Source organism: Podarcis gaigeae (assembly GCF_964106915.1).
Source record: "Podarcis gaigeae genome assembly, chromosome: 6".
Taxonomy (NCBI): domain Eukaryota; kingdom Metazoa; phylum Chordata; class Lepidosauria; order Squamata; family Lacertidae; genus Podarcis; species Podarcis gaigeae.
This window is the reverse complement of record NC_139682.1, coordinates 38,506,978-38,531,073: the sequence shown is the minus strand read 5'-3', so window position 1 is coordinate 38,531,073 and position 24,096 is coordinate 38,506,978. Positions and strand designations below refer to the sequence as shown.

Below are 24,096 nucleotides of genomic sequence, written 5' to 3'. Positions count from 1 at the left end.
AATAATAACAACTATAACTATTATTTATACAATCATCAGTGTGCATGCACATAATTATTTGTTTCATTATTCATTTTAATTCTACCTTTCTTCCAAGAAGCTCAAGGTGGCAAAACATTTTATTTTCACAATGTTGAGAGGTAGGTTAGGCAGATAGGCAGTGATTGACCCAAGATCACCCAATGAACTTCATGACTCCAGCTGGGATAAAAGCTCACAGCTCTTTAAAAGATCCAGTGGCACCTGGTCTGTCTTTGAGCAGAATGCAAAGTTCTGGTTCTTACCCGTAAAGAATACAGTTTTACTGTGTTGTAGATGCAAGGTAAATGAAACAACATTAGTTCACCTACCACCTCTAAAATGGACAACTGCTTTCATGGACTTGCATCTGATGGACTGTAGTCCACAAAAGCTTACATCTTAATAAATTTGTTCATATCTGACCTGTTATTTTTTAATCAAAGATTTGAAAATCTGAAAGCTTAAGACCTTTTGAATCAAGAGGACAAGACTGTTCATATGGAATAACTGACAGAACATTTAGACTTATCTAATACACAATACCTGTCCATTCCTACTGATACAAAAACAACTAGAATTGTGCCATGGTGTGAATTCTTTGCTAACAAGAAGGGGGGGGGGACCCATTGGCAAAGCTACAGTCTTCGGTTTGTTTTTTCTTTCTAGGGTGTTTCTGTGGCCCCTGACCACATGCTGTTGCAGTGTGTGGCTCTAAGTTATCCTAGCAAACTCATTTTTCTTATAGTAGCAGGTATAAACGGCATGATGGCAAAATTATACACACACTTCTCCATGCCTGACAGCACTCTGGCCTTCATTTATTCTCAATCACACAAACACTGTCCTCCACTGACAAGCTGGATGAAGGGCACTTCACTGATTTATTAGCTATAATATGACACACCACTTCTTGGCATGAAAGACAAGATTGATTTTTCACCCATGAACCAGGCAATCTACCCTAGTCATTCCATCTGCCCTGCTGTGACACGACAGGGGACACGACCCCAATGTCAGGAATGCAAAACATGTGTGGATCGGTGTGGTGGTGGTTCGGGCTGGGATGGATGTAAAAACTACATCTTAATGGAAGGTTAACTGAAACATAATCTGCAAAGCTGAAATGAGCATTAGTTCACCTACCACCTGTAAACCGGTAATACGCTTTTCATTCAATAAATTCTTTCTAGCAGGTTGGGATGGGAGGAAAAGACCTAGTAACCCAGATGCATTTGCTGCTAGTCTCAGATGAGCACCAAGGAGCGCATCAGTTTAAGTACAGGTTTCCCTTCATTACCTTCAGCTGCAGCCAGAAGAAAGCATTTCCCAGAAGAATATCTACATGCTGTACTACTCCAACAATAGGATTCTTTATTCTAATGAAGGCCATCACACTGCACTTTAGGCAAGGATATATCAAACAAGAGGATATGGTTAGAAAGCATTAGAGCTAACTAAATGTCATTTGAAACCCAGATACAGCAGGATTAAATTAGTTAGGCTCAGATTGTGCCCAGCCCCTTAAATATTTGTTCCCATGACTCATGCTAGCAAAAGTGCAACTTTTAAAGCTGACCTTTACTGATGGGATAGAATCAACTCAGGCATTCGGTGCTTTTAGTAAAGCAAAGCATTATTCTCCAGACAGAGGGACATTATACCTCTAAATGCATAAGCAGCAACACATTTTCTTATTTTTAAAAGAATATATCTTGGCATCATGCCATTAAAGCAACCAGCTCATTGGAATTCAGATTTTGGCATCAAATATTTTCTCCTTCACAAAACTTCATCAGATGGCAGCTGTGCAGCTATAAGACTGTTTGTAAGATCACTACAGACTGTTCACATGGAATTAATAGGAACCATGCAAGATCTCCACAGTGGCTTGTTACATGTCTAACAACAGGACAATAACTTGTCCCTTTATTTCCCCAAAGCTAAGCTCCCCCCCAACACACTGTTCCATCCAAGATTCATCCAATATCTATGGAAAACCTCTGCAGGCTGTCTCTGTTATCCATGGAATACCTTCTGTAAATTTGTGCATATAATTCCCCCCACCTACCCCCCCCAAGCTGTTTCCCCACACTTCTCTGCTTCCTTTGTGCATCCAGCTACTGCTCTTGGAAAATCCAGCACTAAATGTGCATTATCAATCTAGACCCCCTGCAAAAGCTGCAAAAAGCGGTGGTTAAACTGACAGCTTTTATTTTTTGCTACAATGAGAAGTGCCTTCAACGTATTATTATTATTATTAATTATTATTATTTATTATTATTATTATTATTATTATTATTATTATTATTATTATTATTAGTGTACTACCCTTCACCTGAAGATCACAGGGCATCTCACAACATAAAAATACAAAATGATAACACAAGAAACATAATAAAAACTAAAACTAAACTAAACCTAACCAAACCAAACCAATAACACCTCCCCCTCCACAAACACCTTTAAAAGGACATAGAATGTTTCTGAATTGATCCTGGAATGTCCCACTTTTCCTTAGGCTGTCCCTATTTTCTTTGGAGAAATGCTGGAGGATATGGTAAGGTGTCCCTATTTGCATTGGATAGATTTTGCAGGGTAAGAAGTTATCTGACCCCTGAGCTGTCTGAAGGCTATCTGAAGGCAATTACTGTGTTTTTATATATGTTGGAAGCTGCTCAGAGTAGCTGGGGCAACCCAGTAAGATGTGTGGGGTATAAATAGTAAAATTATCGTTATGGAATGGGATGTCCCTATTTTCATCAGAGAAATGTTGGACTTGCAGGGTGGAAACCAAGAGGAAATAGCTTAGTACAGAGTTGAAAGAAGTAAAAAGAGAGGAAAGCTTCGAGCTGGCTGGTACACAAACAGATTTTTTTTTTAAGAGATAAAATGTCCCGTGTGTTTCTTTCTTTCTTTCTTTTAAATCAACATCACAAAAATTTCTGCTGGAGCCTAATTTATTTTGCCCTTATCTACTGAAACAACTTTCTCACGATTTTTTTCTCCTCTAGAGAGTAATCTCAGATTTTGAATCACTGAGCAAAAAACTCCAAGCTTTCTTTGACTTGTCCAAAATTGCCAAAGTTTTCTAGTGGCAGAATTTTTTCAGAAGTCCATTATTGTTTCACTTGCTTAGAAACTAATGCAAAAGGCTGCAAAGGATTTGTTTTGCTTTAAATTCACCATGGGTACCATTTTCTAGAGTGCATAAGTGGTTTAAGGGTTCTAAATCTTAGTATAAAGCCCATGGGACTTAAATAAGTGCTTCCCATCACTTTTGAACCTAAGAGTTGGCCACTTTTGCATTTATGCCATGTGTAAAATTCAGCTGAAACTGTCTTATTTAAGTGTGCATGTGGAGACATGCCAGAGAACTACTACAGCCCATAGTAAGAGATCCTGAAAAAGTAATACACCAATAGTGTCATATTGTCCTGTTCCAAACATCACAACAAAACCTCTATCCCCTTGCCAGATACTTAGCTTTTGTCCACCTCATTCCTTGCTTCAGGATAGCCAAATATCCTCCTGGCATTTGACATGGATAAAATTTGGCCTGGTCCCTGGAGGGTCCAGCATTCTCTAGACTTGTCACAAAAATAAAGCTCCCCCATAGGCTGGTTGTAAACTGTAAATAAACTGCCGACACTGGCCTTGCCCAGCTTCCAAAAGCCCAGCTCGCCGGGCCCTCTGGGGCTCATAAAACAACAAAACAAACAGCAAGCTCACTAGCAGGAGTCTGGGAAGCGAGCCAATCTCATTATAGGGGAAGCAGCATTAAGCTCTCGCTCTTTTAAAGCAGACAAACCCCCCTCCTTTCCAAAAGTCAGTTATAGCTGTGACTGGCTGGAATAAAGTAGTGTGGGGAATGGGGGGGGGGGGACAGGGAGAGGGGGCTTTGTAGACAAAGAGGGGACAGCACCCAATGGCAGGTCTCTAAGTGTATGTGTACAGAGATTTGCAATTTGCAGCAGAAATGAAGTATTTCCAAGTGTCCAGAACGGTCAGGCTTGAATCACCATGACAGAATTTCAATTTGCAAAAGGAGTCTGGGTTGACCATAACCCACTGCTAGCTTTTCAATCTTAAACAGAGCTCTCCTTAGCTTTATGGAAAAGCAAGAGGTGCTCCAATGCCAGGAAGTTAATAAATATGTTCAGTTTGATTTTACACAGCAAAGTAGCTGCTGGAAATAAAGGTTTGCAACCACCCAGAATGATTCACAGAGGGAAAATGAGCAAAGAATTTCTGTGCCTTTTTTTTTTTTTTTTTTTTGGCTACCATAAGATGCCTTCCAGAAAATGGTCCATTGCACTCATCAAGGCTTTACAAATGTTGGTTGGCTTTGTCGCAGAGCCCAGATGTGTGATTTGTCATCAATCCTGCCTCTTCTTCTTGAATGAAGGGCCAGCATCCTGTCTGTGATGGCACACTGAGTTTGGGAAATGCTCCAGGTGCTGTGAAAGCCCAGCATGACTGCAGGGGCAAGGCCCTGCACTTCTCTGTATGCCAAGCTGATGTGTAAGGGAACGAGGGCTCATCCGTATCATGATCACCTTGGGCAGTTGCTCTGAGCTGAGGCAAGGGGGTTATGTTACCCATGCTCAGCTTAAGGATTCCCCATAGTGATAACAGCAAATGAATTTATTTGTGGAGTCTTGGCATGGATGCAGCACTCCTCTCCAGTCCCCAACCTTAAGCATAGCTGGGGAGCTAGAGACTATATTGATGATAGGCTATGTAACAGTATTATCTGCTCCTGGGACATTTTAAGATTGCCATAACCAGCACGTTTATGGATTACACTCAAATGCATACAGTATTTGGTTACAATATGCACAGCCTGTGCTGTTGTCATCTCTCTCTCTCTCTTTCTTTCTTTCTTTCTCTCTCTCTCTCTCTCTCTCTGTGTGTGTGTGTGTACACACACACACACACAATTTCCCACCTTAGGTCCCACCTTTACCTAAATGAACTCAAGATGGTATGCATGGCTCTCCCCACTCCTTATTTTATTCTCACAACAACCCTTTGAGGTAGGTTAGGCTGAAAGACAGTGATTGGCTCAATATTACCCAGTGAGCTTCTTGGCTGAGTGAGGATTTGAACCCTGGTCTCCCGGTCTAACAGTCTAATCATATATTCCTGACTGTTAAGCTGTAATATGTTGTACTTGAGGTTAAGAGTATTCACTCAGTATTTGCAAAAGCAATATAGAGACCTAGCATGTTTGTGATGTAGCCAGAAATAAGGAACCTCTCCAGCTCTTCTGCTGTACTGGGGTCCTTGCAACACTGAAATCCTCAGAGAAAAAGAGACAGACTAGACTGTCCAAAGAGTTTCACAGGAATGGGCTAATTAGCTAATAGGAAATAGCACACCAGCAAAGGAATGCAATGTTTCCAATAATGAATCCTTGGAGGACATGCAGATAAATTTAGAAAAATGATACATTCAGCATCCTGACTTTTTTCTAGCAGGGAAATCCCCACAGGGCAAAAAGAAAGGGAGGGGAAATCATTCATCTGGAGACTTCGAGTAATAGCTATGAGGTGGCTTGCTATACAATCAGGATTCCTGGCTTTTCACCCCCATTGGCTCAGACTGGTAATCAAAGTGGTGACCCTGTAAATTGTGTTTAGATTTTACAATGCACTTCTCCTCCACAATGCTTTAAGGCAGGCAGACAATTGTGTTACTGGCAGGAAACTGAGGTAGGGAGCATTCCATCCCCTGAATGCTATGGCAAAGTGTTATTGCTTTCAATAGCAGGTTAGTGTCCCATCCATTGTTAACAGCCTGTCTTTTCCCCCCTGTGTAAACACAATTTCCTGAAAGCCTTCTAGATTTTCCAAAATTGCTGCTAGCAACCCTGGAGGAAATGCCCCTCCCCCCTGCCCGCAGAGTAACCAATGTCTTATGAATGGCAATGAATAAAGCGGCCACAACCCTAAGATCAGAGACACATGAAGGTCATTAATATCAATAAAACACAAAGTTGTAATAAAATATGCTCACCCAAAACAAACTTTACCAACACTGTCTGATTTTTCTAGGATGCCCTTTGCAATTCTTCCCAACTAGCTCCCTCTTCATCTGATGAATTATTTAATTTATTACATTCATCTACTGCCTTTCCTCCAAGGAGCTCAAGGTGGTCTTCATGGTTCTTCCCCTTATAACAACCCCGTAAGGTAGGCTGGCTGACTAGTCCTAGTCCAAGATGATAACCTTTCCAGTTTTTCTATAACAAAGATAAAATCAACTAGCACAATAGCCCTGAGATCTAGTTTTCTAACTTACCTGGGGCACCTCCCTCTGCCCACAGTTTTCAGACTGATTACCCACAACAAACTAGGGGAGAGTATGTGATTTCATTTAGAAAGGTGATAAGAGATGCCTCCCCCACCCCTTTAAACTTTTTTTTACATGATTGTCAACTGCCCTGTAAAATCAGATTGATATACAGAGGGTGTGTCCCCCCCCCCCAATGAACAAAGTAATAATCCAAAGTAGAAACATTACAGGCTGGTAATTCACCTTTTTTTAAAGCTCCTATCATGGTGACTGATATATTAAATTTGAAATTCTCCCTTGCATAAAGAGAGAGGAAGGAAATACCTAAATCATGGGTAGGCAAACTTAGGCCCAGGGGCTGGATCTGGCCCAATCGCTTTTTCAATCCGGCCCGTGGATGGTCTGGGAATCAGCATGTTTTTATACGAGTAGAATGTGTGCTTTTCTTTAAAACGCATCTCTGGATTATTTGTGGGGCATATGAATTCATTCTTCTTCTTTTTTCAAAATATAGTCCGGTTCCCCACAAGGTCTGAAGGACGGTGGACCGTCCCCCTGATGAAAAGGTTTGCTGACCCCTGACCTAAATGGTAGTTGTATCTGGTGTTCTGGAGCAGAGATTAGCCACCACTAAGCAGCAACCAAGGTGACCAGGGTCCACTTCACAGAATAGAGGAATCTTGTCTTTTACAAGGTCAGAGTGTTTGTCTGGCTCGCCCAGTACTGCCCACTCTGGCCAGCAACAGTTCTCCAAGGTCTCAGGCAGAAAGGTCTTTCTACCTGATCACTTAAAGAACAACACATACTATGCTCCTGAACTATGAATCCTCCCCCTTGGTGGTATTTACTGGTTGTGTTGTCTTACTACCCTCGCCTCACCAGCTGCCATTACTAAAAGCACACAGAGCTTTCAGCCCAACAACGGAGCTGCTGCTGTCCCACTTAACACTTGGATGTTCAATTCGCTTCCATGTGATGGATTGGTTGGAGAAAAGAGTAAGGCAGGTCAATCTGTAAGTGTACCATTAAGGCTGGCAAGTTTGCAATGAACCAATGCAGCTGACCCAACTTCTCTGAGGTGAGTCCACTCACTCTGGGATAGATTGCCCACTATGTATGAATGTGACTAAGGATGCCCTTAGTGACCACTTCCCACCCTACAGAATGTTGATAGTTCCGCTGTCTTATCTACTGCACAGTATCAAAAACTGGAAGGTATGTAAAGCACGATGCACCAGTAAAGCTAAAACCATTACAGAGTAAGAATATCTAGGTTCTAGGACGCATCAACTAATCCTCTGTGATGACTCTTTGTCAACCCAATCCCTCTTGTTGGATGGCTGGCAATTTTAGTGGAATAGGAAAACGAAGCAACTTCAGATCAGGCACGCATGATGGAGAATTCTGTTACATAATAATAGTATTAAACAGCACTACAAATAATATCATCTTTTAAACGCCATGAAGGATTAGTTTCAGTATATGTTTGGGATAAATTAACCAGAGATTTAATCTAAATTCCCAGCAAATGTTTGCAGACCTCTGGAACACAGGAGGCATAAACACAAAAACCCATTCCCTCTCTTTTTTCTACTCTGTGACTGCAGTAAAGCCAAACACCATATATAGATCTACTCTGCATCAGAATCGTAGATGTTTAAAAGGCCTCCACTACATAAATGCCATCGGGGATTAAACCAACCCGGAAAGAGCATTCCTTTAGTAATCCTACATAATTAATGGGACACAATTCTACTTGGTATATTAAACAGCTAACATGCAAGCACAAGCTGCTTGCTTTAAGTGCCTTTAAAGCTAGGCCTTCCCCAGCCACTAATGCAGTACAACACACTCACCACCCACTGTCTACTCATCTAGGGTATCTTTGCAATATGTTATCCTGGAATGCGGGGTTCAAAGCTACAGATGAATGGGGGGGGGGATCATTTATATAGTGGGTTAGGCCAATAGCTCACAGAGTACAATGCTGCTAGTAGTCTATTGGAGTCTGTTCTAAGTGCAGTACTGGAAGCAAAGGAAGCAATTATAGAGTGATAAACCATTTCCTGCCCTGGATTTCAAGCAGCTAGGTACTACACATGAATACTGAGAAGTGTCTTCAACAAGGCTTATTCACAGATAAATGTACATAGGATTGCGGCCTAATTAACACTTACTTATGAGCAAACATGAATACATAATTATATGGGAACAAGACCCATTGATCATGGTAGAACTTACTCCTTATTTATTTATTAATATATTTTTATCTTGCCTTTCCTCCAAATTGCTCAAGGTGGTGCAAATGGTTCTTCTATCCCAATTTTATCCTCTCAATAAACAATCCTATGAAGTAAGTTAGGCTGAGAGATGGTGACCAGCCCAAGGTTATCTAGTGGCCTCCCAGGTTCGGAGTAAATGTGCATGGGATTGCCCTGCCCTGAATGGCCAGTTTATCATTTTATTACTTGTCAGTATGAGATTGCTCCCATGTACCACTTGTCTGGCATGCTTTGTTAAATTCCACCCTTGGATGAGAACCTAGGTGACCACAGTTCAAATACCCACCCAGCTATAAAGCCATGCTGGGTGAGCTTGAAGCAGTGGCCACACCTCAGCCTAACCTACTGGTTGCTGTGAGAATAAAATGGGGAAGGGAGAGAATCATGCGTGCCACCCTGAGCTCTTCGGCAGAATGGTGGGCTATTTTGTTCATATAATATAATAAAAATGTTGCCCCACTGATATATTGTACTATGTTGCATTTTTATACACAGGTACCAGGCTGCTTTCTGTCCATTTAAAATGAAAACTGGTACCTGCCCAGGACAGGTCAAAATCACCAGCTTTGTTATCATTCAATGGAAAGGAATGGATCAATGTATTTGGAGACTGCTGACACTAATTTAGCAATGAGCTTTGACATGGATATATGGAATGGAAAGTCCAACTTAATCACTGACTCCTAAGCTCCACAAAACAAGGCTTTTCTTTAAGGGCAAAAGGAATTTGGAATATTTCTTTGCCTCAGGCAAGTAGCCTTTCCTCTGTGATGCAAACAGGAAGGAATGTTATCTAATGAAGTCAATCTATCACACAAAGGTCAGTAAGAAGGGTGGAAGGTGAGAGGCAAGACTACATTCAGAAAAGCAAAGCTTACCTCAGGCTATGGGCTGCTCAAGAGGCTACCACTGCCAGTTAACCCGCTCCCTTCTCACCAGAGAGAAGAGATATTGTCCAGTCCAAGCAGGACTTTTACTAGCAAACAGTAGGAGTGCTATCAAGAGTGCCTGCTCACCAGGCTTTGGTAAACATACAGATAGTATTCCAAAAGAGATTAAAGATCAGTTCTCAGTGAAAATCTGTGGCCATGAATAAATGCATGAACCTCAAATACAGTGCAACACATTAATTCTTGGTAGTGGCATAACTGTGAAACTACCCAAGTGTGATTTTAATATTGAATACCTTAAAACACCAGGTGTTTTGCACACTGTGCCAAATTCTTTCAGACTTAAAAGCCAGCTAACTGATGTCAATGCACAGGTTTGCACTATTTCCCTCCTCCATTTACTACTGGAGCTTCCTACTGTAGCAAATATCCCCCTTTTCTTCCAGGACATCCAACCACACTCATTGAGGAAGTCAGCCAGCCAGCCACACTGCACAGCCCACCTTAGTATTATACAATTCCTTCCACTGCTGTCTGAAGCACCACACATGCTTAGGCTATGGGAGATGAGAAGCATGACACTGTGATCCTGACAACTTCTGAAGGTAGAACCAGCTTGATAGGACATGACACTTATCAGTACTGTGATGGGTCAATAAGCACTCTTCAATGAATACAGTCAGCAAGGAGACAACTAGAGAAGGTACAGGGAGGCGGAGCTGCCACAATGAACTGAGCAAACATGACACATGAATCCTGTCCCACTATGGTCTTTGATCACAATAACCTTTGGGGTGACTTGAGAAGAGCAGAATCCAATCCCACAAACATTTATATTCCAGAAGTCTACGTTGACAGTGAGAAAAAAGCCAGCAAGAGAACGTAAATGATGGGCACCATCTACTACTGTTAAAATCCATGTTCACTGCTCTGCCCTACCATCACTAAACAGACACTCTCGAAAGGATGCCCTTTCACTCGCTCTAACTGAAGACAGTTTTGGACAGTTTCTTGCTTCCTAAGTAAAGAATCACATTTCTATGTGAAAGAACACATTTCTTCAAGAAACAAGTGCAAACAATTTTGGATGCCTTGCATATTGTCTAAGGCAATCCTTATGAACTGAACATCTAAACATCCAGATGTGCCTCTTACAGCTACATGGAACTGTGGGAGAAAGTGGTTATTAAGCAGACCACGCAGTCTCAGGTATATTGAATTGCATCCCCCCCCAGGAGAACGATAAAATCTACTTTTTTCCCTTTGTAAAGCAACGAGAACCCCACAAGAATCTGTGCATGTGTGAGAGTCTTTACATTTCTAGTGGCTTTTGTATCTCTGTAGTGCTTTTAATGGCTGGGCTTTGACTTTAGAGCATAACTGACAGCAAATACAAATTACACTTACCTGTCTGATGGTTTCAAGTGTACCCTTTTTATTTTCAAATTACATTTATTTATACTTATCAGTAAACCGGCCTCTACAACTATTGGAAGCCAGTTATACTCTCCAGCAAAAGACAGAGAAAAGAAGAGATATGGTCTGGGCTCGCCAGAGCCAAAAGAACAAACTTACTTTCTTCAGCTTGCCACTCTTGGTGCCCACAAACACCACACTGTAGCCATTGTAGACATATGAAGTGACAGAAGTCATCCGATCGCGGCTGGATGTGTAAAGAGTCACCCCTTCTACTGGTATGGAACCTCCCAGTGGCTGGTTAATGTCCAACCCACAGAAGTTGTCATCTATTGGGACTGGCTGAAAGGGAGAAGGCATTTTGGTGAGTGTGGATGACAGGCAAGAAAGTGGAGACAAAGCAACCTTCAAAAGGCTAAGCCTCCCTAAGCAACACCTGACAACATCTAGCGTATAACAAATCTTTGTTCAGCTGGGCCCAAGGCAGCATTCCAAAATCTGAGACCAGAATCTTTTTAGATCTCTTATAAGACTTGCCCGGAAGATTCAGTTCATGGTGGCATCCTCAGAACATGTTTTACAAAACCCTTTGCAGAAGTGCACTCGTGCACATGTGCATATGCATATTCACACAACTGCATATATCATTTCCATTGGTGTCTCAATTACATTTTGCAGACTTTGGACCTAAGGAACAAAGATTCCTTATACTGAGTCAGACCATTGGCCTGTTTAGCTAAGCATTGTCTACAGTCGCTGGCATAGCTCTCCAGAATTTCAGAGAGGGAATATCCCCAGCCCTATACCAATGCAGATGCTCTACCTCTGAGCTATAGCTTTTCCCCAAGAAAAGGATTGATCACTCACATTCCTCTGTGTTTCATAATTTCCCTACCTTCATTGAGAAGAGGAGGCCTTGCACACACCTTGAAACATCATAAGCACAGGGGTGAGAACCTGTGGTTCTCGAGATGTTGAAAGACCACAACTCCCATGTTCCCTGAACATTGGCTATGTTGACAGGAGCTGATGGGAGATATAATCCAACAACACCTGGAAGTTCCCCACAGGTTCCCCACCCTAGCTCTAAACTGACCCTCAAAGCTTTGTTGTCTTTTCACTAGCTACTAGTGTACATAGACATAAGCAAAATGCTATTCAAAGTCCTTAGGATGCATTGCTTCCTGAAATGCACCCCACCCTCATTCCCCTATTCCATCACCTGTTAGCATTTTTGCTTCCACAGTTCAGCAGACCCAGGAAGCCAGCCAAGCAGAGAGCTAACTCCTAAGCCATTTTATCAGCCCTGAATTGAATTTAGTACCATTCTTAGTACACTGGACTTTCCTCATTCAGACACAGAGCTCTTCATTCTGCTCTTCCTCTGCAAATGACATGGCAGAGGGGTGATGGCTGAAATTGGCTATATCATTTTCCCCACTTGTCAAAAGAAAGAAAAAGATTCAGCTGTTAGCAGTATAGGATCAAAAACAGCCAGATAAAGTACAGGTCTCTTTACTCTGAAGGGAGAAAAGAAACTGATTTTCTCTATGTGTTTTGTTCCTTCTCTCATGCAGTCATCTCCACACAATCCAGCTTTAATGACAAGAATTAACAGTTTGCTTTTAAGAGAGCTTTCCCACAAAGTACCTGGTGAACAGCAATCAGCTCCAGGAGGCCAAACACTTTTGGGAACCCTTACATTTTTGGGATCGGGGCCGGGGCTCCCCATGCCTAAAAACCACAGAAGCGCCTTCTCTTCCTCCTGCCATGGAGGGGAAGGAGGGTCGAAACAGCCTCCCACCAGTGGTGGTGCCAGGAGGAGCCACCAGTCAGTGAACAGTGCAGCTGCTGCATCTGGCTCCTCCCCTGGCTCCTCCCAACATCCTGACACCACAGGTACAATGTTGGGATGTCGCTTGTGCAACATTGTGCCCCCTTCCCCATCGGCCTCATAAGCTGGCACTTCTGTCTATCATTTCCCTTCCCCCATATAAATCAGGAGCATGGCCCATTCCAAGGGCCACTTTGCTTTCTGGGCAATCTTTTTTTGGTTGGGGGAGGCACATGTCAGTAAATAGGCAAATGTGAATAGAACAACCGGTGTAAATCTTACCTCTCTATAGTACCCTTGTATCTACACAGAGTCACAAATCTCTTGCTATTCCCTATCCAGGCAAGCAAGAAGCATTATGAGAATTCAAGGACACTTTCCAGCCAGGCAAAAATGCTAAAGCAGTGGTTCAAAACAGTGGTGGTGAGAGCAATGGCCTGGGGAGGGTCCTAAGGGCCAGACAGAGCAGCTTGGAGGGCTGCAACTTGCCCTCCAGGTTTGCGGTTCCTCACCTCTGCAATAAATGTTAAGAGACCCCCTCTATAAAAACTTTGAGCATTTTTGAAAACGAAGATCCTGAATAACAAGTGAATGCTACATAGCATCTTCTGTCTATGATGAGTGTGACCAAACAGGGTGACTATCTAGCTGCAGTGAAATTAAGGAACCTTGTCTTAAAAATGTTTTAATTACCCTGGCACAACTAGCTGCATGAAAGTACACATTAAATGGAATGTCTCTTAACACCCCAGTTTCTTTTATTTGCCACAATAAGCTACAGAATAAATTGATTTTTCTCTGTCTTGGATCTTCTGCACTTATCCAAGTGGGCCAGCTACATTAATCAATATCCAAGAAGACCAAAATGTGCAACTGAAATTGGCCATTAATCTTTCAGGCTTGTTTGCATGAAACCTTCCTGCTCAGGGAGGAAGGGTACTTCTTTGCTGCACTTTCAGGTTTGGCTTCAGACCAGATTTCAAGAAGAAATGGAATCTACCAAATCAGCTACATCTTAGTCTTGCCCTCCATTACTATAACAGAAGAACAACTCTTGGCCATAAAAGAATTTGCCTTTCCATTGTGATTAATGAATGGATTCTATTTCTCAGTTTGATACTTGGGGAGCAATGGCAGAAATAACTCGGTAATACCTCTGCTTTATGCAGAAATGCTGATAAATGGCAAATGTTTTTTTTAAAAAGATTTTCCATAACTAGTTATCCCTCCCAATGGCCTGCTGAGGCTGATACATCATTACCGGTGTTCTTATTTTCCATACGAGTATGAGAAAACAGAACTTGCTTAGGGTCGTAGAGGAAACCTATGATTTGAACCTACTTGAACCAAAATAATCATTATATATATATATATTTTATGTTATATTTTAATCTTGTTTTTAAGTTGTATTCATTCAACTTGTTATTATTATTGCTTGTTAGCTGCCCTGAGCCCGGCCTTGGCTGGGGTATAAATAATAATAATAATAATAATAATAATAATAATAATAATAATAATTAGAAGGCAACAATTTTTCAAGAGATGTTCTCCAAGTTTCTATGAAGGATATCAGAAACCAGTTTTTACACCCTAGAATTTCTATTGCTACTCTATATTGCTCACTACAATATTTTCTATATCTTCTTCTGCAGGAAATCTAGGTGAAATACTGTGAACATTCTTACCGCCTTGGTACACTGAACATCTTTCCCAAGCAGCCAGTTGAGTTCCAGGTTGCCTTCCCCTTGGTAGCAAGACTGTAAGCGCTCCTTAATTTGGGCATTGATAGCACGGATGGGAAAGATGCAAAGAGCTGAGTCATCAGGGGGCTGGTGATACTGCTTTTGTCCCTTGGAGAAAATGGCAAAAAGGACATCATCCTGGGCAGTGATATTGAGGGACCTGGCCAGCACCTCCCCGGGCTTGGAAAGGTAGGCTGCCTGTAGGAGGCGATATTCCACATCACCTTTGACACAACCAAATGGCAGAGAAACATAGGAGTGGAACTTGGGGTCATCCTTGCAGAGACGCACAATTCGAGATGTGTAGAAGAGATCGCTAGCTGAGTTGATGGAAACACCCTCAGGAGTCTCTGGCTGGACAGTCAGAAAATAGACAAAGTTGCCGCTGGAAAATCCATAGATATAAAAGATGTCAAAGTGTGAGACCAAGGCTAGTGTGTCTGAAGGGATTTTTATGAGTGATGAAACAAAGTCACTGTGAAGTTCATAATCCAACATAGCTGATGACTCTGGGTCACGTGGCAGCTTCCGGCTGGAGAGAGTGGGGAAGTAATCCTGCTTGCCATCTACTGCTGTACCAATGAAAAGCTTCCCATCCTCACCCTCAGAGCGAACTATAACTCCATACATAGTGCCAGTTTTGTTAACACTGGAAAGATAGTGCTCCTTCTTGTGAGATGGTTCCACCAGGATGAAGAGATCATCCAATCGCAGCAGCTTGCAGACTCCTTGGTAGAGGCTCCCACAGGCCAATAGCCTATTTTCTGTGTAATCAATTATCAGCAGCTTGTTCACATTGTTAGTCAGTGTTAAGATCTCAGTGCAGGGCTGCACTATGAGTGGTGGGTAGCAGGATTTGTTGTCCTCCTCTGGTCCTGTCTTGTGAGCAACCAAGATGGTCAAGTTTCCAGACAGCTTGTAAACCCGATTGATGGCTCCCACATAGACTGCTCCAGTGGCCTGATGGACAGTCAGATGGTTGAAAGTCCAATCACGGTTCTCGGAGTGGAAGGTATTATAGACGGGAGTGCTAGTGGCATTCCATGAAAATAAAATCAGGCAAAGAAACACCAAGGCCACCGATGAGTCTTCGGAGTCCCATATCCGAGGCCAGATCTTTCTCTGTTCCATCCTGTGGTGGAGAGTGAGGAGGAAAGGGAGTGTGAACCTCAAAACTCCCTGTGTGTCTGTCTTGCCACAGCAGTGTTTCTCACATGATTCTACAGAAAAAAGAAAAGAAAAAAAACAGAGGGGGGGGGGAGATTAGACCTAAAATATCATGTAGAAAGAATTTAAACACTCCTCTACCCACTCACTAAAACTCCTTGAGATCAAAAGAGGACATCTCTAAACCCATGAACAGCGTTCCCATTTGGGTAAACACTGCAGGCTTTAGCACTCTGTTCCGCCTCTGTGCATTAATTGTTACGCAGTTTAACTGCTCATAATATGCTCTGAGTCATGAGTTCATTCAGCTGCAGGAGGGAATAATCAATCTCAGCCCAAAGACAAGTATTTTGCAGACAGTTCACCTACCCAGGCATCAGATCTAAGAACCTTGGCTGGGAGGGGGGCTTATGACAAGGTGTTGAATTGACAGGTGAATAAGAAGGGTTTCCTCTCTGTGAAATCCATGAGGGTTACAATGTAATTAAAGAGAAAGAAATATCAGGAAGAGATGGCTTACATGTCTGCAGCACCTTCTGTTTGTTTCTACATTCCTCACATGCACAGGCATTGTGGTGCCTTAGGCTGTGTCTGCACCTTCTGTAATTGGCAAGCCCACAGAGGGCTGGCTCCATGCCTGCTTGCATAATCTGCATCAAGTGGCCTCAGCCACTCACCAATATGCAACCATGCTGGGAATTTTGACCCCTGGCTGAAGACAAAGAGTCCCAGGAGACCGGAATTCAGCTTACTGCAGTGTGAGCTTTCATTTATAACCTTAGTGAATGCCTGATGGTTCACTTCATAGATACCACTGGGGTCTGCTCTGAGGTGAAAAGTGATGTTCTGCTTTGTAAGGTACAATTGTTGCCATGTCTCTCCTCTTGCATGGAGGGGCAGCAGGGGAAAGTGCAGACAGAGCCTTGGGCTATTAGAAAGCGATACCAGAGCATTTTCATGTCTGTTCATTGTGCAAAGCAAGAAGTGAGGAGAGAACTGTGTTGATCAAGGAGATTGGTGCAAAATTATTTTTTGGCATATCATTTTCTGCAGAAGAAGAAGTGCAAAGTTTGCACATCTGTTGAACATGTCTAGTTAGTAAGAGCATGGATTGAACAAGCCATGCATCTGAGCACCATATTTATTTAGATACTAGGTTCAGTTGAAGAAGTTACCTAGAAGATAACCATGTAACCTTTACTCTCCCCATGGCTACTGCTACATATTTTCTTTGGCCTTCTCTCACAAAGGCACAATCATACAGACATTATGTAATGAAGCTGCTTCTTTCAAGATGCAGCATTGGTTGACACAGCTAAGTACCATCTACTCTTCCTGGAACTAGCTTTTCAGGTTATCAGGTGGGCATCTTTCCTTGCCATCCTGCCTGGGGTCTTTCAGTTGGAGATGCTTGGAACTGAATATGGGACCTTTCACATTCCGCTCCTTTCCCATAAATGGGCCATGTGGAAAGAAGCACTGAAGTTGCCTCTCAACAAAACCAAAACCTTTCCCCTCTTACCATGCTCATTCTTTTTTTGCCTCTTTCCCACTTTACTGCCCCACCTTTGCTGTGCTTAAACTGAAAGCAGTTGCAGACTGTGTCCGGTTGCTATCTGACATTCCCTGACCATCTCATTCACTCCTTAGGCCAGGTGAATTGTCCATCTAGAACAAGGATAAAGTATTTTGTCACTATGCATCACTTTCAGGGCTTCATCCAATTATTCCATATGATATATGCTGCATTTGTGATGTTCTATTATGTCCAATCACGTTATTGTTATTTATTGTTTGTAAGCCGCTTTGGGATTCATTTGAATGAAAAGCGGCATAGAAATATAATCAATCAAATCCAGTCCAATAGTTGAGCTGACACCAATGGTGTGTGTGTGTCTTAAGCTCCTTAATATACTCCCCTGTTCTTACTTGCTTTTTCTGTCTTTAATGCTTCAGAAACATAAGACTGAATAACACTGAACCAGGCAAGTCAGGGAGCTTAAATCAAATGTTGGGGATGAACTTCTGAGAGATACTGAAGGAGCCTCTGTAAAAAGAAAGGTTTTCCTGCCGCTAGTCAGATATGAGTGAAGTGCTTTGTTTGAAAGCTATTTGCTCCTCTTGTAAACAGTATCCTAAGGTTTCTGTCAGTGACAACCTGTGTAGCATTGAACACTGCGCTGAAGCCTTGTGGAATCTCCCAATTCTGCCACCTCCTCTCTTTTCAGCTAGCTGACACTCACCCTGACTAGGAGCAGCTCAACCCCTGCTCTTTGTTATCACAGCAGGGCAGCCTTTGATTGGTTCTGGCAGGCAGTAGCTGTACGCTCTTTTCAATACCAGCTTCTGTCCCTTTTTTGATCTGTACGCTGCCCATCAGCTGTGCATAGTACCTGTCTGAAAGAACATTCATTGCAAGGGGGTCGAGTTCAGCAGCTGCAATTCTCCTTTCCAACAAAAGGACTCAATGGACTCAGACAAGGCAAAGTGCTGTTTACACAAAGTCTGCAATTGCTGTGGCTCTCATTCAAGTAGTTTTGGACATCCACTTACCACACTGAAGCCCTTGGATTTTGGTGTACACACTGCTCAAAGCATCTATTTCAGGTAACCTAAAGGAGGAGCCATGCTATATGTTGTGATTGGAAGCATCAGTATTCTGCCAGTGTTTGTGCAGCAGATATGTGATGGATCGAAGTAATACGTTCATCTTTTAGCACACATATTGATGCATATTGGAAAGGAGGGCTAATCAGACTTTTGGAGCATGTGCATTTAAAGATGCATATGCACCAAGGATGAGGCACCTTTTTTTCTATTGTGGATCCACAGGGAAATTCAACCTAGGGCTGGAGATGATGTTTGGTGAGCCCTCCCTTCTCTCTTTCTTTTGGCCATCTCCTGCTCTGAATCAAGATTCTTCATTAATAGGGATGTGTTTTGGATTTGGACAAATCCCCAAAGGGTTCGTCCACACTTCTCTTTGTCCAGTGCCTAGAAAGCACGGGTCTGAGTGGTTTTCTGGTTTTCCTGCACTTTCTAGGCATGGGTCTGAATGGTTTTGCATTTGCCCTGCAGCTTTTTCCTGGAAAACATGCTCTTTACTGCTGAATTGGAACAAATGGCAATCTATGGAAAGCCAATCATCATTTGTTCCAATTCAGTGGTAAAGAGTGGGGTTTCCTGCAAGAAAGCGGCAGAGCAAATGGAAGTGTGGGTGAGCCCAAAGCAGGGGATTTTTGGGGGGACAGATTCAGCACTTGTCTGAGCTGAAGAACAATCTCTTCAAAATGCCCAAACTGAAGGGAGGAGCTCCATACTAATCTGGGGGCATTTCTCTGCAAGCTTGCCATACAAAGAAAACATCAGAATAGGGAGTGTAGGAGGTCTTTTGTGACTACAGGTCTAGCTCCTAATCAGAGGGACTGATTTCATCAGAGCTGCCCAAACACAGTGCTTTGGAAGAAAAGATGTTGAAGTAATTTATTCCATTGTTCTTGTATGCTTTGTGTATTTTGTGAGCTCTGCTAGTGGCGCTTGCTTTGAAAATGCTGCCTATGCAAGTCCTTCTGCCTCTGCTGCATGCCCACACATCTACTCCCATCAAATCATTTTTAGGATGGTTTCAGCCTGGTAACAAGCTTTTTGCCAGTGTTTGCTAAGTAATGCTTAAATCCAGATGCTGTAAATCATTGGCTTGTTTGAAACAGGCTGGTGGTGGGGATACACTATGTCTGCTACCTTCATTGTAGAGCTTTCATCATATGCTGAAGATGGGCCTCTTTAACAGGGTGCCTCTGTAACTGATTTTTAAAATTATCCTTTGGGAGGAAAAGCAGGGCATAAATTCAATTAATAAATAAGTAATATCAGATTTTTATATTGTTGCAACCTGTCCCAGAAACATATGGTGATATGTGGGTAAGAAAATAATAACGGTAGTAATACGGTCGAGCCAGTGTGGTGTAGTGGTTAAGAGCGGTAGTCTCATAATCTGGGGAACCGGGTTTGCTTCCCTGCTCCTCCACATGCAGCTGCTGGGTGACCTTGGGCCAGTCACACTTCTTTGAAATCTCTCAGCCCCACTCACCTCACAGAGTGTTTGTTGTGGGGGAGGAAAGGAAAGGAGAATGTTAGCCACTTTGAGACTCCTTAAAGGGAGTGAAAGGCGGGATATCAAATCCAAACTCTTCTAATAGTAATACACTTTTCAATCAGCAATGATGTGCCTAGATGGCTGTATGAGTTAATAGAACTAACACTGTGTGGACTGAAATAAGCAAGCCGTTTGGCAAAGGGCTGGAGTAGGACCTTTAAGAGATCCTTTCTGCTGCCCACCTGCCTCTCCTTCCCTTTCAAACACAGGCAACTGTCAAGTAGAATTAGGAGTCATAAGGTTGGGATTTCCTTAGGAAATAGGAGGCTTGCCTTAGAAAAGCACTGGTTATGTGATGCAGGCTTACATCAGAGAGCCTTTTATCCACCCTTCCGGGATATGAAGTTATTACAAGCCAGCTGTCTCTGTGTGTTTTCCTTCTCTGAAATAACCACCTCCTTCCTCAAGCTACACCATGAGGATGAAAAAAGAGAGAGACAAAATGCTTTATGCTTCATAATCCCCCTTTCACCTAAGAACTCCCTACTTACCTGAAACACTGGAATACAGCTACACAATGCTATTTACAGGATGATTTCTGCTAAGTGAGAACCAGAACTTCTTTTAACTTAATCCTGTGAAAACGCTTTAACCAAACTGCTCCAAAAAGCTTGTTATCCAAGTGCCAGTTCCAATACAATCTGAGGGCTCCTTTTTTTAATGGGATAAAGTAAGTTCTGGCTACACTGAATTGCATGGATAGCATAAGAAATGAGAAGCTTTTGTTCTATAATTATTGGCACCATAAACCCAGGAGTCCTCAATACATGTAATATTTCATCCAAACAAAGCAGTTATTTTTTCCTCCCCCATTGTCCCCCCCCTTTTTAGTATATTACCCAGAATTATCTCTCCTCAGATTCTAAATCCTATGTGCAGTGTATTTTGCAGGTGAGGAAATACTTGCTTAGAATATATACATATACATACTAAAAGTTCTCTTAGTGCCATCAGTTACAGTACATAAAGATCTCTGTTTTTATTGAATTTAAATCCACACACAACAGGAAGGTATCACCATGTTTGGAGGTACCTCCAGGATTACAGAAGTACATAAAATGGAGGGGAGGGGGAATAACTCCAGAACAGCCTCATTACGACTGAGTGTGCTCAGTGGCCCTGACATGCTTACTGATTGCTCTAGAGAAATTGAAAACCAGTAGCAGACCCTCCAAGTATCCCAATTTTCCAGGGATGTGCCTGATTTAGAGAAGCCATCCTAGTTTCTGATTTGATCCCGGACTGTCCCGCTTTTCCTTAACAGACTCTAGGGTTGTGCGCTCATCTCACTCTATAGGCCGGGAGCCAGCACTGTCCGCAGAAACGTCCGGGTCACGTGGCCAGCGTGACAAGCTGCATCTGGCAAGCCAGCGCAGCACACGGAACGCCGTTTACCTTCCCACTTTTCCTTAGGATGTCCCTATTTTCAATGGAGAAATGTTGGAGGGTATGGAGTTATCCAACCCCTAAGCTGTCTGAAGGCAACCCTGTATAGGGAAGGTTTTTTTTTAAAAAAAAAAATGTTTAATGTTTTATTATGTTTTTATATATGTTAGAAGCTGCCCAGAGTGGCTTGGACAACCCAGTAAGAGGTGTGGGGTATAAATAGTAAAATTATCATTCTGGAATGGGACATCCCTAATTTCATTGGAGAAATGTTGGAGGGTATGCAGTAGACAGGGGGAATGAACAGAATATAGAGGGCATGCCTGGCTGCACTGGAACCCTGGACAGGAACATCCCATTCTGTCATATTTTGCTGCATGTCAAACTGTTGGGTTCCATAAAATGTGCTTTTCTGTTTCAGGAGCCAAAAATAACATTTAAACTTCAAAGGAGGAGCACAATTTTTGCTGCTGTAACTCAGGCAGCCCTGGTTCTTCTTTTCTGAAGGTGGGAGAGGCAGTCAATAGGCATGTGGTGGTACAAAGGGAGAGGAAGTTTGGTGCCAATTCAAAAATACAACAGGCCATTCTCCTCTTGCAGAGAATCTCTAACTATTCACTAAAATGAAACATTATTCTTAGAATCATAGAATCATAGACTTATAGATCTATAGTCATTTAGTCTAACCCCCTGAAATGCAGGAATCATAGTTAAATCTCACCAGAGAGCTCTGCTCATCCAGCTTTCTATATCCAACAGGGGACAAGCAGATATCTTTGGAACCACAAAATCAAGACATGAAAATGATGACCAATCCCTATCATTTGTGTCCATTATCTGGTACTTAGTATACTGGGGCTGTATATGGATGTTCCATTTAGCTGTCATCCTCAATAGTCCTTACATAGGAACATAAGATGAGCCTTGATGGATCAGGCCAAAGGCCTATCTAGCCCAGCATCCAGTTTCCTACAATGGCCAACCAGATGCCTCTGGGAAGCCTATAAGGAGGACATGAGGACAATAGCTCTGTCTCGAGCAACTGATATTAAGAAGCCTCTGATACTGGAGAAAATAACTATTATTACTAATAGCTATTGATAGACTTATCCCTTCATTATTTCCAGTACATCTTGTGGAAACAAATGCTGTAGTTTACCTGTGTGCTGTGTGAATTACTTGTTATCAGCTTCACTGAATGATCTTGGGTTCTAGTATTATGAGAAAGCCAATCTGCCATGAGTTGTTTAATTTCTTTTTTTTTTTTAAAAAAAGAATTTAAGTTAGTGACCATCACATCACTGTAGCTGTGAATCCCATAAATTAATTAGGCATACTGATATGACATTAAAACGTGAAAAGACTTTGAGAAGACCCCACCTATGTTTTAAGTCCTCACATATTCAGGCAAAGGGCTCCCAAATTCTAATGTTATATAGAAGAAGGGGAGAGTGTATATTCATTGTCTCTACACTGATAACCCTCTTTTACATTCAGTTACCTTGTTTTCTAGATTAAAAGCCATAAAGGCTTTATCCTTCTTTCTAAGAAATACACTGTATATGTTCTAGCTGTAAGTTATGGTTTTTAATAATGTGGGATTTCAGCCTTTTGACCCTTCAGTTTAGATATTAAGCACAACAGAATGCCTGATACAGATGGGCCCCTTTAGAAGAGCACTAGTTACTTTATTTAGCCTCCTTAGAAAGATGGAGTGAGTCAACCCAACCGGAATCTGATTGCTCCCTGCAGAACCAACTAAGCCTCATTCAAACCTGTAGCTTTAAGCTGCCCCTCAGGCTAAAAACACAGCAGAGATGAACTGAAGGTACAATACAGGAAGCCACAATACAGGTTTTAGTGCTTCAAGATAAAAATTGCCTTCTGTAATAACCTGATTTTCATGACTTAGCAGTTCTGATGCAAAGTAGGTTAAGAAGCAGCATAAGGGAGAGACAGTCAACTTTGGGGAAGCAGCAAGTAAATTAGGTCATTTAAGGAAGTGGTAGTGAAGATGTGTGTTTCCTATTAGTCTGAGAACAAATAAAGTTGGAAGGATGGTATCACGGATTTGTCCAACTCTTCAAACGGCTGTCACAGAGGCCTAGTGCACACTGAGGTAAATAAACCTGTTTGGGTTGTATAATTTCAGGTTGCAGGTGTAGGCCTATATGACTTAAAGCACAAACAAAAATAACATTTCAGGAAGAAAGCTAGGCAAGAATATCATGCCATCTCAGTGAGAACTAGCCATAGGGTTTCTGGACCCATGGGCAAAACCAGGGACAAGGAGGTTCTTGGGAAAGTTTTTGTGTCACCCCTACTGCAGGCTTACCTGGCAGCAGTGACAGGTGGCTGGGAGGCCACTATTTTAAATTTCCCACAACGCCTTGCAGTGATGCTATGTCATGCACTTTGGGATTGTTGGCAGCCATCTGTCTTGAGAGACAATGGAGTATGCCTCCAGGGGTGAAGTCAAACTGCTGTGTTAGCAGAATCAAAATGACTTCCCTGGAGTGCAAGTCTGGGCAGTGTGTATGGAGGAACTGGGCTGTCCACTCTGACAACAAGACCTTAAAGATTTAAAATGGTGGCTTCCCAAACCCAGCTGCCCAGTTCAGGAAGTCTAGTGCAGACATCAGCATGGGCCTTGGCAGCTGACACCAGACCAGGGCAAACTCTGTACTACAGTGTTAGATGTTTGCATGGAAATGGAATATTAATACTCCCCCCCCCCCACTTGTTCCATTTGGTCTGTCCTGTCCTTTCTAACAAGACTTGAAGAGTAGAGAACTGGTGTGATGTTGTAGTGCTGGGAATGAAGAAATCGTTGATTAAAAAAAACCACCCACAAATTAAATCAGGCAACCCACCATTCACTCAGTCTCATTTTCTTTCTGCAATA

The 24,096-nt window shown here is 42.3% G+C and overlaps 1 protein-coding gene across 2 annotated transcripts in view; it reads right to left on the bottom strand.

Annotated features, from left to right (window-relative positions):
- Positions 1 to 24,096, bottom strand: part of PLXNA2 (plexin A2) — a 415,423-nt gene that overhangs the window by 355,205 nt on the left and 36,122 nt on the right. For both annotated transcript variants that reach the window (XM_083745460.1, XM_083745461.1), the window contains exons 2-3: positions 14,426 to 15,702; positions 11,066 to 11,248 (exon numbers count right to left, since the gene is read on the bottom strand). In XM_083745460.1, coding sequence (XP_083601586.1) covers positions 11,066 to 11,248; positions 14,426 to 15,613 — 1,371 coding nt within the window. In that variant the 5' untranslated portion in view covers positions 15,614 to 15,702. The remainder of the gene's footprint in view (positions 1 to 11,065; positions 11,249 to 14,425; positions 15,703 to 24,096) is intronic.